Consider the following 14,704-nt stretch of genomic DNA (forward strand, 5'->3'; position numbering starts at 1 on the left):
CACGCTCTAGTGATAACCGGGGACAAACACAAACCATAACCTAAATACTTAAAGTACCAAATGGCATTTTTCTGCTTCATTGCAGATCAGAATATTTGCCCCTGGTCAGTGATAATTAACATTAAGACATAAACAATTTTTTAAATAAATATGTGATGTAGAGAAAGAGATTTGGAATTTTAGTTGACCAATAGTATTTATGAACACTACATTCTCTGAAAACATATCGACCCAATTTCATAGTGTGTGACCTAGTTAAGACACTTATGGCATCGGCTTCTGCATAAAATCTCATTCGCCAAGCGATATTTGGCTAACAGACTTTAGAGGTATGAACAAGCAATTATTGAGACGCTCAAACTGATTTTAACTTTTATCCGATTTGTTACGAATGCGAAAAAAAAACGGAAATTCGGAAAAGCAACCTCATTCATATTTAGAAAATAAGTGTTATTTTTGTAACAATTATAAATGACTTGTACATCAACCGGCATGCACTTCTTGAACATGTTTGTGTTGTATACCTCTTTTCAAAAAAAAACCCATACGGAATTAACAAAAGCAAATAAACTCTTCGAATTTAGAATGCACATTCCGATTAAACTACAATGTAGTCCTATTTAATCAAACGTCAACTTGCCACACTGTTTATAAGCTTCTCGCAGTTTTTAAAATATTCAAGTAAAATCTCGATGGTCAGCTGATCTACGAAAAATGTTCATGGCCAAATTTCGCAATGTTTGCGATAGGCGTGCTACTATGGTATCTGAATGTATCTTAAGAGGTATCGCAATGTTTGTGATAGGCGTGCTACTCTGATATCTTAATGTATCTAAAGAGATATCACAATGGTTGTGATAGGTGTGATACTCAGAAATCTGAATGTATCTGAAGAGATATCGCAAGGTCTGGATGAAGTTAAGGCAATAACATAAGAAGCCCCACTTGTCCGATGAGGTGCCCACAAAACAAACTCACATGCTTCCGGGAATGGTTAATCAGAGTCACTTTGTTGTCCATGAGATATCGCAATGTTTTCGATAGGCGTGCTGCTCAGGTATCTGAATGAATCTGAATAGATATCGAATTGTTTGCGATAGGCGTGCTACTCAGATATATGAATGTATCTTAAGAGATATCGCAATGTTTGTGATAGGCGTGCTACTCAGATATATGAATATATCTTACGAGGTATCGCAATGTTTGCGATAGAAGTGATACTCATATATCTGAATGAATCTGAAGATATCGCAATTTTTGTGATAGAAGTGATACTCAGATATCTGAATGTATCTGAAGAGATATCGCTATTTTTTATGATAGAAGTGATACTGAGATATATATATATATGTATCTTAAGAGATATCGCAATGTTTGTGATAGGCGTGCTTCTCTGATATCTGAATGTATCTGAGGAGATATCGCATTGTTTCTGATAGGCGTGCAACTCAGACATCTGAATTTATCTTAAGAGGCATCGCAATGTTTGTGATAGAAGAGATACTCAGATATCTGAATGTATCTGAAGAGGTATCGCAATGTTTGTGATAGGCGTGCTACTCAGATATATGAATGTATCTTTAGAGATATCGCAATGTTTGCGATAGGCGTGCTACTATGGTATCTGAATGCATCTTAAGAGGTATCGCAATGTTTGTGATAGGCGTGCTACTCAGATATCTAAATGTATCTAAAGAGATATCACAATGGTTGTGATAGGTGTGATACTCAGAAATCCGAATGTATCTGAAGAGATATCGCAAGGTCTGGATGTAGTTAAGGCAATTACATAAAAAGCCCCACTTGTCCGATGAGGTGCCCACAAAACAAACTCACATGCTTCCGGGAATGGTTAATCAGAGTCACTTTGTTGTCCAAGAGATATCGCAATGTTTGCGATAGGCGTGCTGCTCAGGTATCTGAATGAATCTGAATAGATATCGAATTGTTTGCGATAGGCGTGCTACTCAGATATATGAATGTATCTTAAGAGATATCGCAATGTTTGTGATAGGCGTGCTACTCAGATATATGAATGTATCTTACGAGGTATCGCAATGTTTGCGATAGAAGTGATACTCATATATCTGAATGAATCTGAAGATATCGCAATGTTTGTGATAGAAGTGATACTCAGATATCTGAATGTATCTGAAGAGATATCGCTATTTTTTATGATAGAAGTGATACTGAGATATATATATGTATCTTAAGAGATATCGCAATGTTTCTGATAGGCGTGCTTCTCTGATATCTGAATGTATCTGAGGAGATATCGCATTGTTTCTGATAGGCGTGCTACTCAGACATCTGAATTTATCTTAAGAGGCATCGCGATGTTTGTGATAGAAGAGATACTCAGATATCAAAATGTATCTAAAGAGATATCACAATGGTTGTGATAGGTGTGATACTCAGAAATATGAATGTATCTGAAGAGATATCGCAAGGTCTGGATGTAGTTAAGGCAATTACATAAGAAGCCCCACTTGTCCGATGAGGTGCCCACAAAACAAACTCACATGCTTCCGGGAATGGTTAATCAGAGTCACTTTGTTGTCCATTGTAAAAAATCAGAACTTTACTGCAAACGAGATTTTTGGTCACAATGCCATGAAACATTCAAACGAGGCATTTATACTCGACACATTGACACTGAGAGCTGAGGTGTGACATGTGTGATTAAAAATTCGCAGGGTGTGATAAAACACTAGGATCCGAGTTTAAATGGGGTATTGGGGTTGAATAACTCGATCAGATAGATATCAGCGTGTCGATGACAGCTAGCCCCTTTCTTTGACAACCGATTAAGAAGAACTGTTTTCACTGAATTTAACCTTGATTGACAAACATGATTCAAATCATGATAATTGAAACTAACCACTAAATAATTGTATTACGCATGTACAATTTTATTTATTTTACTTCAGAAATTCAAAACAAGATATATATATACATATATATCAGTCACATAATAATTAAAGGTGTTGTGGATTAATTTATAGTATATAGCTTAAATCGACCATGCAGTAGCCGTTACGGATCTGAGATTCTTGTAAATTGTATTAAGAAATCTTTACGCTAATCTATAGTAAAAATACGAATAAATACATTTATTAAATTTCATGCAAAAAATCGTCAATTTAGGTTTGAGAAAATACAAAAATAAAAGTACACAATTAGAAAAGTTGTACAGTGTGTATAGCTGGTACAGACAATTAATATTTTCAGTCGCTAGTTGTCTTAACCGCTGAAGCGTTAACTAGTTGATTAAGAAGCCTGAAAACTGGGTGTTACACCATCCGTGAAGTGTACCAAGGTGCCCATCAACGTATTGCGTATCAGTTCGGATCCAAACGTCGTCACCTTTTGCAAGCTCAATGCTCCAGAACTCGCTTACAGTGGTGAAATGTCCGTTGCCATAAATAACCATCGTGTCAAAGTATTCGCCGTTCTTGACAAGTTGGAGATACAAAGCATTCGATTCCAGGACCATGACAGACAGATGAAAGCCGTAGACGCCGTTCCAAGGAGCTGTGAAAATTCACGTCGTCCGTTTGTACGCATTTCCGGTATTTGTTTTCACCTGGTCGAACACAATCGTTTGACCATGTCCGATATTGATTACGTCCTGTGCCGAAACGCACGCTGTGAACGCTACACTAGAAACCTCCGCTAAAAAAGAATGCCAACAACGTCATTGATTTACCATGATAACAATTACTAGTTATGATTATGATATAAAGGAACTAATCATAGTGCTTTTCATAAATTTATAAGATAACTGTGAAATTAGCATGTTACACGTATATTAATGCATACTCTGTGAAAAGGTGTTGCCCTTCTGTCCGATTGTATTTTAATGATAGTTACACTTATTAATAGTACAATATTGCATATATCAAACATAAATTACCTTGTCGGATTTTAATATGTTTGGATTCACTATGAGCCGATCTCTCCAATGCTTGTAAGCGCTGCTCCATTATCTGGACAAATAAAAATTATGGTCACAAATTTATTGAATCGACGCCATAATGAACAGAGCAGACAGCTGATGATCGAATAAACTATCTTTTATTAATGCTTTTTATATATAAAAAATCATCCAATAACTAAAAATAATTTATTGAAAACACTGATTTAAATGACTGATTTATGCCATAAGCAGAATAAATATCTTTAAAAAAAAAACAACATAAAAACAGACCTCAAGTTTTTCCTGTTGGTCCACTATTTTTCCGGTAAGAACGCGCATTGTCTCTGATACGGCGGTATTTGTTATCCGCATTCCGCTTGTCTTGATCGAATTAATATTGCCACAGCCTAACAAAATGATCAAAACAACAATCGTTGAAAGCATTTTGGAAATTAACACAAAATGCAGAGTACTGGTAATGTTAGTTCGGTTGTTATCAAGTGTTCGTGAGCAAAAGGAATGACGAAGTGTGCTAAAATCCACCTATGCAGACTTTTGGAAACTTAACATATGTCGGCAATCCCATGACCTTATGCTCTAAGACGCAGCTTTTGACGTGCTCCTAAGGACATGGATGCCACATAACTTTTGCTGTAAAGTTTTGTAGTTATGCGTTATTGCAGTATAATTATAGGTGTCACACACAGTCAGACATGCTAAGTTTTCACCGTTCATTTTTTTAATTCATTGGCTATTCACTCGCTTGCATGAGTTATAGAATTATTGATTAATACAATATTCATTCTTTCGTGGTTCGTTCATTGAATTATTGATTTATTGACTCAATCATTTATTAAATGATTCATTCGTTGAATATTTATATAAAACCTGCTGCATTAACAAATATAAGTGTATATGAAGTTAAGACACCAAAAATAAACAGCGGTTGCGATAGAGACCTATAAACATAGCATATAATGTTAGATTCGCATAATATCACTTTAATTAAATACAACTGTTATGTGCTGACAGCACAGGCTAATCTGGAATGAAACTTAACGAACATGCAATAAGCTAAGTTTTTCCAGAATGCGACTCAAGTGGGTCATTTGTCTTTTGTAAATATTCCTTTAAAAAAGTATGGAGTTCTTTTTTAAAAGTATTGTATCTATCAATGTCGGGTTTGTCGCATGCCTAGGCAATATCACTCAGCTTTTAAAGTGATTTTATGCGCATCTAACAGTATATGCTCTTTAAAGGTGTCTATCGCAACCGTTGTTTATTTTTGGTATTTTCACTTCATGTACACTTATATTTGTTATTGCAGCATCAACATACTAAAACAATATCCCGGAAAGAGAAAAATAATGCATTTGAATATCAACCATACTTTCGTTTTGACAACTGACGACAGAAATGATTCGATGTACGATAAGAATCTAAATTTAGTTTTAGTGCAGATTCGTTCATACGACACACGGACACTTACTCCGATCCTAATAAAAAGACAGTTCCGCTCGAATAAGAGGACTGTACAGTCATGTACAATATCGAATATAATATATATATATATATTTATAAACAACTGGTAGCAAGATGAGTTGCAGATAATTGGTCAGTTACCACATGATAACTAACTCTTTTGACCTGTTAAATCTTTTCAGCTCAATTCAACAGTGACAAATGCCCATAATATCACTTTAACGGGATTTTACCGAGGGACCACATAAGTTGCAATAGGGCTGCATTAAGAACATCAACTATTTCAGTTGAATCATAAACTAAGATGTTCATCATAAAAAACACGCATTCATTAAACTATAACATAAACTAGTGTAGTTTATGAAGACAATTTGTATTCATTATATGGTGATTTTGATATTTTTAATAAATTCAAATAAATGAATCTATTAATTAAGCTTAGTCAGCTTGTGTATTAAATACATTAAGATATATTGTCTTACTTCACATCTTTGTCAAACAACAAGATTACAATCAGTGAATAAAATTCTTCGGGACAGATTGATCGAAATCTGCTATCACCATTTAAAACGCTGATTATCTCTGTTTAATCTAGTGATTAATCCTTTATGCCTGACTCCCATATTCATGCTGACGTTTATCACACACTGAGAACATTTATTCGCACTCTTGTAAAGTATCAGCTTGCAATGATCTGGTGGTAGGTATTAACCCCTGTTTCCCACCTTCAAGTTATTGTGACCTGAAGTCTCGTCGAAAAAAAGAGTTACCATTAACCGTTCTTACTTACTACGATGGCCGACAAAGTTGATCTTACGAACCGCGATCCCAATAATCTGAACGATCACATCAAGGTTTGTTAAAAGATTGTTAATCCCTTATTACTTCATTAAAATCGATCTGATATATTTACTAATACGTAACTGCAAAACAGTTGATGAACATTAAGTAAATGATAACTAATGTCGCGTTGTTTTTTACACTATATGAAGTTAATTAGTTCAATGCTTTTTTTACTTAGATAAGATGAATACTACATGAGATATTTATTCAATGTTCAATAACATACATTCTACCTTACTTATAGGTTCAATTCGAAGACGTCCTCGCAGAACCGGAAGGAGCGCACTCATTCGATTGCGTCTGGAAGCTCTCGCACACGTGCTTCTCTTGCTGGCTTGGACTCTGTTACAAGATTTCTACGCTATTGTATGGCATCTTCATCGCCGCTGAGTGGGGCTGCGAGTTCGCCTCAGTCGCCTTCTACCATGTCTGGTTCATCACTCCGATGCTGAAGTTGTGCGAAATTAACTGCGCCGTTTTCTCAAAGATGACCCGCACTTGTCTCGCGTGCTGCATTGAACCGTGCTGCGAGGCGTGTGGTCAGTTCTTCCGCAATTTCAAGAAATAGATACTATATTAGAATAGTGTGCATGTAAACCTAAATTATTTGTTAGGTGCCTTTATTTATGGTCAACAAAAATGTGTTATATATTTCTATTATATAACAATATCATATATGTAAAAAATAAAATTTATATTGTATCACAATTATTTTTGTTTCGTGACTGATTTTTTTCATGTGTTTTCAAATCCGCCAAGTATTGTTTCATTGGTTGAAAGATAAAGATTAATTAACGATAGAAATTTACAAGTATACGAATTCATTTACATCAAACAGTCGAGCTATACTACAAACAACACATATCTTAGAATTTAATAAACGATACATACATTTGTCGGAGCATAACAAATTATGAACTGTCGCATAATATACTCAATATAAATAATTTACTCTGCATAAAAAACGCATTTCATATTCAACACCCCAAAAATTAAAAAACAGGGCATTGAAGACCCCTAGCGCTCACCAGAAAACTAGAGCAGAGGACGATCATCATGATGTGATAGGTGTGATACTCAGATATCTGAAAGCATCTGAAAAGATATCGCAATGTTTGTTATAGGCGTGCTACTAAGATATATAAATGTATCTGAAGAGATATCGCAATGTTTGTGATAGGCGTGCTACTCAGATATCTGAATGTATCTGAAGAGATATCGCAATATTTGTGATAGGCGTGCTACTCAGATATCTGAATGAATCTGAAGAGTTATCGCATTGTTTTTGATAGGATTGCTTCTCATATATCTGAATGTATATGAAGAGATATCGCAATATTTGTGATAGTAGTGATACTCAGATATCTGAAAGTATCTGAAGAGATATCGCAATGGTTGTGATAGGAGTGCTACTCAGATATCTTAATGTATCTGAAGAGATATCACAATGTTTGTGATAGGAGTGCTTCTCAGATATCTGAATGTATCTGAAGAGATATCACAATGTTTGTGATAGGAGGGATACTGAGATATCTTAATGTATCTGAAGAGATATCACAATGTTTGTTATAGGCGTGCTACTCAGATATATATGAATGTATCTGAAGAGATATCGCAATGTTTGTTATAGGCGTGCTACCCAGATATCTGAATGTATCTGAAGAGATATCGCAATGTTTGTGATAGGAGGGATACTCAGATATTTAAATGTATCTTAAGGGATTTCGCAATGTTTGTGATAGGAATTATACTCAAATATATGAATGTATCGGACGTGATATCGCAATGTTTCTGATAGGCGTGCTACTCAGATATCCGAATGTATCTGAAGAGATATCGCAATGTTTTTGATAGGCGTGCTACTCAGATATCCGAATGTATCTGAAGAGATATCGCAATGTTTTTGATAGGCGTGCTACTCAGATATCTGAATGTATCGGACGATATATCATTTTGATATCGCAATGTTTGTGATAGGCGTGCTTCTCTGATATCTGAATGTATCTGAAGAGATATCGCGATGTTTCTGATAGGCGTGCTTCTCCGACATCTGAATTTATCTTAAAATATATCGCAATGTTTGTGATAGGAAAGTTACTCAGATGTCTGAATGTATCTGAAGAGATATCACAATGTTTGTGATAGGAGGGATACTGAGATATCTAAATGTATATGAAGAGATATCACAATGTTTGTTATAGGCGTGCTACTCAGATATCAGAATGCATCTGAAGAGAAATCGCAGTGTTTGTGATAGGAGGGATACTGAGATATCTAAATGTATATGAAGAGATATCGCAATGTTTGTTATAGGCGTGCGACTCAGATATCTAAATGTATCTGAAGAGATATTGTTATGTTTTTGATAGGCGTGTTACTCAGATATCTGAATGTATCGGAAGAGATATCCAAATGTCTGCGATGGCGTGCCACTCGGATATCTAAATGTATCTGAAGAGATATCGAATTGTTTGTGATAGGCGTGCTACTCAGATATCTGAATGTATCTGAAGAAATATCGCAATGTTTGTGATAGGCGTGCTACTCATATATCTGAATAAATCTGAAGAGATATCGCATTGTTTGTGATAGGAGTGCTACTCAGATATCTGAATGTGTCTGAAGAGTTATCGCATTGTTTTCGATATGCGTGCTTGTAAGATATATGAATGTATCTTAAGAGGTATCGCAATATTCGTTATAGGCGTGCAACTCAGATATATGAATGTATCTTAAGAGATATCGCAATGTTTGTGATAGGCGTGCTACTCAGAAATATGAATGTATCTTAAGAGGTATCGCAATGTTTGCGATGGAAGTGATACTCATATATATGAATGAATCTGAAGAGATATCGCAATGTTTGTGATAGAAGTGATACTCAGATATCTGAAGGTATCTTAAGAGATATCGCAATTTTTGCGATAGAATTGATACTCGGATATCTGAATGTATCTGAAGAGATATTGCATTTTTTTGTGATAAAAGTGATACTGAGATATATGAATGTATCTTAAGAGATATCGCAATCTTTGTGATAGGCGTGCTTCTCTGATATCTGAATGTATCTGAAGAGATATCGCAATGTTTCTGATAGGCGTGCTACTCAGACATCTGAATTTATCTTAAGAGAGATCGCAATGTTTGTGATAGAAGTGATACTCAGATATCTGAATGTATCTGAAGAGATATCGCAATGTTTGTGATAGGCGTGCTACTATGGTATCTGAATGTATCTTAAGAGGTATCGCAATGTTTGTGATAGACGTGCTACTCAGCTATCTAAATGTATCTGAAGAGTTATCACAATGGTTGGGATAGGAGGGATACTCATAAATCTGAATGTATCTGAAGAGATATCGCAAGGTCTGGATGTAGTTAAGGCAATTACATAAGAAGCCCTACTTGTCCGGGGAGGTGCCCACAAAACAAACTCACATGCTTCCGGGAATGGTTATTGAACCCGGTCCGTAAGTCGAGAAACGCATGTTGCAACCACAATGGTCACCTGACCATTGTGGTTGCAACACACGGTTCTCGACTTACGGACCGGGTTCAATAACCATTCATGTGAGTTTGTTTGGTGGCCACCTCATCGGACAAGTGGGGCTTCTTATGTAAGAATGCTGGAACACATTCCCGACCCATACCTTATGCAACCTTAAGCACTAACGAACATTGCAAAGTTAGAAATAATCACGGAGTGTTAGAAGAACTTTCTCAGTTTATAAATAGCCAGATCAATCTTTGTTTCGGCAAAAAAAAAACACATTAACGTGCATTTTTAAACTGTTTTCTCGGCAATACCGTATAGTTTTACAATTTAAAAGCGCTCGTCGTAAAATTTAAGATTCGAAACTTAATGCATAAGAAAAGGAAAACGGAATTTTTAGTAGTGAACAATATATTGTATTTTGGCATCTCTTCCCGGCGTAACAATCAAGTTGAGGCAGCGATTGTACGTTTCACGACTCGAGTAAACCTTTACCTGCAGATATGGCGTCGTTTAACCCAGTAATTTTTTAATGTCTGCTTGAGCTAAACAATGACTAGCAAATGAATTTGTGATTGTTTTCTTGAAGGCCAATTCGTCATTTTCCTTAAATAAAAGTTTAATCGACACGAATTTCTCTCCACATAATGCTTTAGGAGGTTTCATAGTTTCTTAGCTAAAATCACCACAGTCGATGACACACATAGTTGTTCTGAACATTACTATAAAGAACTAAAGAAACTGAACAGAACGGGTTTATATGGTGGCAAAGAGGTGACATTCACTCCTCTTTTTTCTATCTTGTTCCCACATACTAACTCGAGGGAACGACTTACTTACTCATGGGAACGAGTAGTTTTGTCGTGGGAACGAGATAGAAAATATAAGAGTGCAAAATGCTTAACTCGTTTGTTTGATGCATCCATATTTATTTACTGTACCGCTCTTTTTTCATTAAACTCCTCTTTATATAGATTTTCATCCCTTTTTTCTATAACGTTCCCTCAAGTTAGTAAAAAGTTTCAACGACATAGCTAACTCGTTCCCACGAGTTAGTAAGTCGTTCCGTAGAGTTAGCATGTCGTGGGAACGAGATAGAAAAAAAGGGTAGCAATTTAAAAAAGAAGAGCGAATTTCACCTCTATGCCACCGTAGGTTTAGTGCAATATATGAAAAGTTTGACGAAAAGTTAGTGATTTGTTGCTGAATTCGCCATACTATATAACAATTATATTACTGGAAGCTTAATGCCTGCCACTAGCGCCTTACTAATAGTACTAACTCATTGTGATTCTCACATTTTTATTTGTAAAATATATATTGAAAAAATGTTCTTTTGTAGGAGGAAAGTACAATCATTTGCAGCAAATAAATTGTTTTCACATTAAATTTTATCCAAGAGTCTATTTCTTGAAACTGTGGAAGATATGTCTACACGCCTGCTGCACGATGAGAGAACAAGAGGCACGCGCGGGGGTCAACACGGCGCAGTTCATCTCGCACATCTACAACTAGACATGGCAGAAAGCGACTCCGAAGAACTTCCATGCTCACTAAGCGGCGATGAAGATGCCTCCGAAGAATGTAGAAATCTCGTAACAGAGGTACGAGAAGCACGTGTAAGCGAGCTTCCAGGCTCAATCAATCCAGTGAGTTCTGCTAGAACGTTCTTGAATTGAACCTAAAAAAATAAATGCATACAGGGAAAGAAATAAATAGCAACAGAAACTATTGATAATGTTTAATTCCCTACTGAATAATTGTGATAAAAAGAAATATAAGGGCACACTTCTTTGAAATAAAATTACTCTAAATACAGTTTATTTATGTTATGATATAAATATATAATCACTTGTAATCAAGCCATTCCGTTAGATATACAGTTGTAACATTTTTCATCAGGTAAGAACACAATTAAATTAATATAATAAATCACAAACCTTAATGTGATGGTCCAATATTTCGACATCATGGCTTATCAGAGTAACTTTGTTGTCCATTGTAAAAAGTCAGAATTTTACCGCAGACGAGGTTTGGGGTCACAACGCCATGAAACATTGAAAAGAGGCATTTATACTCGGCACATTGACACTGAGAGCTGAGGTGTGACACGTGTGATTAAACATTCGCAGGGTGTGATAAAACACCAGCATCCGAATGGAAATGGAGTATTGGGGTTGAATAACTCGATCAGATAGAGATTTATCAGCGTGTCTATGACAGCTTCCCCTAATTGTGACAATCGGTTAGAGAGACGTGTTTTCAGAGAATTTAACCTTGATTGACAAGGATGATTCAAATCACGATAATTAAAACTAACCACTAAATAAATGTATAACGCACGTACAATTTTATTTATTTTACTTCAGAAGTTAAAAGCAACATACATGTTTATCAATCACATACTAATTAAACATTTTGTGGATGATTTTTTTAGTAAATATTAACATAACTAAAATGACGGTTGGGGGGGGGATATAAAAACAGAGTCCAATCTAAAACATGAGCACCCTAATATTTTTCTGCTTTGATGGTATATTGTATGTATGTCAGTCAGCTGATATATAATTATAGAGGTATGTGAATCTTCATTTTGAAAATTTATAGATAATAGTAAGAAAGGTGGCCATTCCATGGAACTCAACATTAAGCATTTTACAAATTAATTTAGTTAAGTTAAAAAAAAACACTGCAATGCCAACCAGGGTTTGCATATAAGATACACAGACATACAATTTCAACGCAAAAAAACTCCATCGAATTTCGAGTAAATGAGCGAAAAAAGATTTTCCTTTCGTAGTAATGGTGATCTTGACAGTGACACGATTTGCCACAATGCAATCCGAAGCTCAGTCAGCATGTATGTTGACATATGTAATATGTATGCCATATGTATGCACACTTAGTAACAGTGACCTTGGCATTGACCTAACGGTCTAGAAATGCAAGGTTTTCTTGAATACTTGCTCCATCTTGGTCGGGCATTGCAAATTAATGTTATTGATCGGCAAACACAAACATTTGTATTCAACGGTTCATTGACAGGTCCTCTTGCGTCTTCACGACTACATGTATCGATAGACCACGTCGATGTCTGCATTTCAAACACAGGCCCGCCCTTTCCGCTATCTGCTTCTTCCACCTCCGATGCGCCCGTCTCTCATCCGACGGTCCGAAGATTAAGTGTATAAACGTGTAATTCGGCGGATCAGTTCAGTGGGACAGCGGGATATTCTAGGAGACGGGGGGAGAGGACGTCTGACTCAAGGGATAGCGGTTCTCGCTGGATTAGAATAGACATCCGTAGAAGTTCCCCTATCCATCTTTAAAGCCAGAAGGTTGTTGAAGTATTCAAGAAGTTCTTTTGCGGGAGACCCTCGCCCGGTCGCAACGCGCACGCTCCAGTGATAACCGGGGGCAAACACAAACCATAACCTAAATACTTTAAGTACCAAAGGGCATTTTTCTGCTTCATTGCAGATCAGAATGTTTGCCCCTGGTCAGTGATAATTAACATTAAGACATAATTATTTTTTTTTAATATGTGATGTAGATAAAGAGATTTGGAATTTTAGTCGACCAATAGTATTTATGAACACTACATTCTCTGAAAACATATCGACCCAATTTCTTAGTGTGTGACCTAGTTAAGACACTTATGGCATCGGCTTCCGCATAAAATCTCATTCGCCAAGCGATATTTGGCTAACAGACTTTAGAGGTATGAACAAGCAATTATTGAGACGCTCAAACTGATTTAAAATTTTATCCGATTTGTTACGAATGCGAAAAAAACGGAAATTCGGAATAGCAACCTCATTCATATTAAAAGAATAAGTGTTATTTTTGTAACAATTATAAATGACTTGTAAATCAATCGGCATGCACTTCTTGAACATGTTTTGTGTTTTAAACCTCTTTTCAAAAAAAATACGGAATTAACAAAAGCAAATAAAATCTTCGAATTTAGAATGCACTTTACAATGTAGTCCTATTTAATCAAACGTCAATTTGCCACTGTTTATTAGCTTCTCGCAGTTTTAAAAATATTCAAGTAAAATCTCGATGGTCAGCTGATCTACGAAATATTTTCATGGCCATATTTTGCACATATAACCATTTTAACCGTACTAAGAGGACTAGTGTCTTTAAAGGCTGTCCCATACAGATGCCGGATCAACACGGTTCATATCCAGGATGATTCGGCATGTAAAGCGTGTAGCCGCCGTGTCGCTCCGTGTAGGTTCTGGGACGTCCGGGAATGTCCTTGGCGCACCTGGAGGCCAACACGGCAGTTTTGGAAAGTTCAAAACTGCCGTGTTAATCCGTGACAATGCGGGATGGCTCGTTTAGGTTGAAAACAATATCTTGATTGCTTAAGCGAAGCTATGACAGAGAAATTGAAAATTCGCGAAAAACATTTATCGCGATAACTAACATCGGGGATATTAAGCACTGTCTTTCGGGTCGCACACAGCACCATCTCCAAGCAGGTCTGCGATGCATACTTGTAGAATTTGCTGAGGAACCAATGCCCTGTCCTGATGAGTAGAAGATCGTCCAGCAGTTCGGCGACCTATAGCAGTTGCATTTCTATGTGGTTTTATTTGACGGGAAGCACATCGCCGTACATTGTCCTTGGTGTGGTAGCTCCTTGTACTACAAATACAAATGTATATGCATTCCATTATCCTCATGGCCTTATGTGGCATTTTGATGTTTTATATATGCATAAGAGGATGCACCTTCGTGATTTGCTGAATGATGGAATCACCGAAAATCAACCTGCTTTTATACAAGTTATTGTCGGTCCGGCGCAGATCGGGTTTGGTCCGTATGGATGCCGTGTTAGTCCGTGTCGTTGTCGTGCAGGTCCGTGCTGGTTCTTGTTTATCCGTGTCTCTTCCGTGTGGGTCCGCGTGTGAGTCCGTAGCTCTGCCGTGACTGTCCGGGACAATCCGTTTGGG

General features: G+C 36.6%; 1 protein-coding gene and 1 long non-coding RNA gene across 2 annotated transcripts; one reads left to right on the top strand and one right to left on the bottom strand.

Moving 5' to 3' along the window:
• Positions 1 to 3,098: 3,098 nt before the first annotated feature.
• Positions 3,099 to 4,454, bottom strand: LOC127844431 (uncharacterized). The gene is made up of 3 exons (XR_008032728.1): positions 4,211 to 4,454; positions 3,917 to 3,989; positions 3,099 to 3,675 (listed from the first exon to the last, which is right to left on the bottom strand). It is a non-coding gene; the product is annotated as an uncharacterized LOC127844431 (long non-coding RNA).
• A 1,741-nt stretch (positions 4,455 to 6,195) lies between these two features.
• Positions 6,196 to 6,812, top strand: LOC127844429 (caveolin-1-like). The gene is made up of 2 exons (XM_052374643.1): positions 6,196 to 6,255; positions 6,489 to 6,812. The coding sequence occupies exons 1-2, from the start codon at positions 6,196 to 6,198 to the stop codon at positions 6,810 to 6,812; spliced, it is 384 nt and encodes a 127-aa protein (XP_052230603.1).
• The last annotated feature ends 7,892 nt before the right edge of the window (positions 6,813 to 14,704 follow it).

The sequence above is a fragment of the Dreissena polymorpha genome, chromosome 9 (assembly GCF_020536995.1).
Source record: "Dreissena polymorpha isolate Duluth1 chromosome 9, UMN_Dpol_1.0, whole genome shotgun sequence".
Classification (NCBI taxonomy): domain Eukaryota; kingdom Metazoa; phylum Mollusca; class Bivalvia; order Myida; family Dreissenidae; genus Dreissena; species Dreissena polymorpha.

Excerpts from the sequence above, each read along its gene's own strand:
- LOC127844429 (XM_052374643.1), top strand. The coding sequence starts at position 6,196 with ATGGCCGACAAAGTTGATCTTACGAACCGCGATCCCAATAATCTGAAC. Across the intron at positions 6,256-6,488 it reads ATCTGAACGATCACATCAAG|GTTCAATTCGAAGACGTCCT; the intron begins GTTTGTTAAAAG and ends CCTTACTTATAG.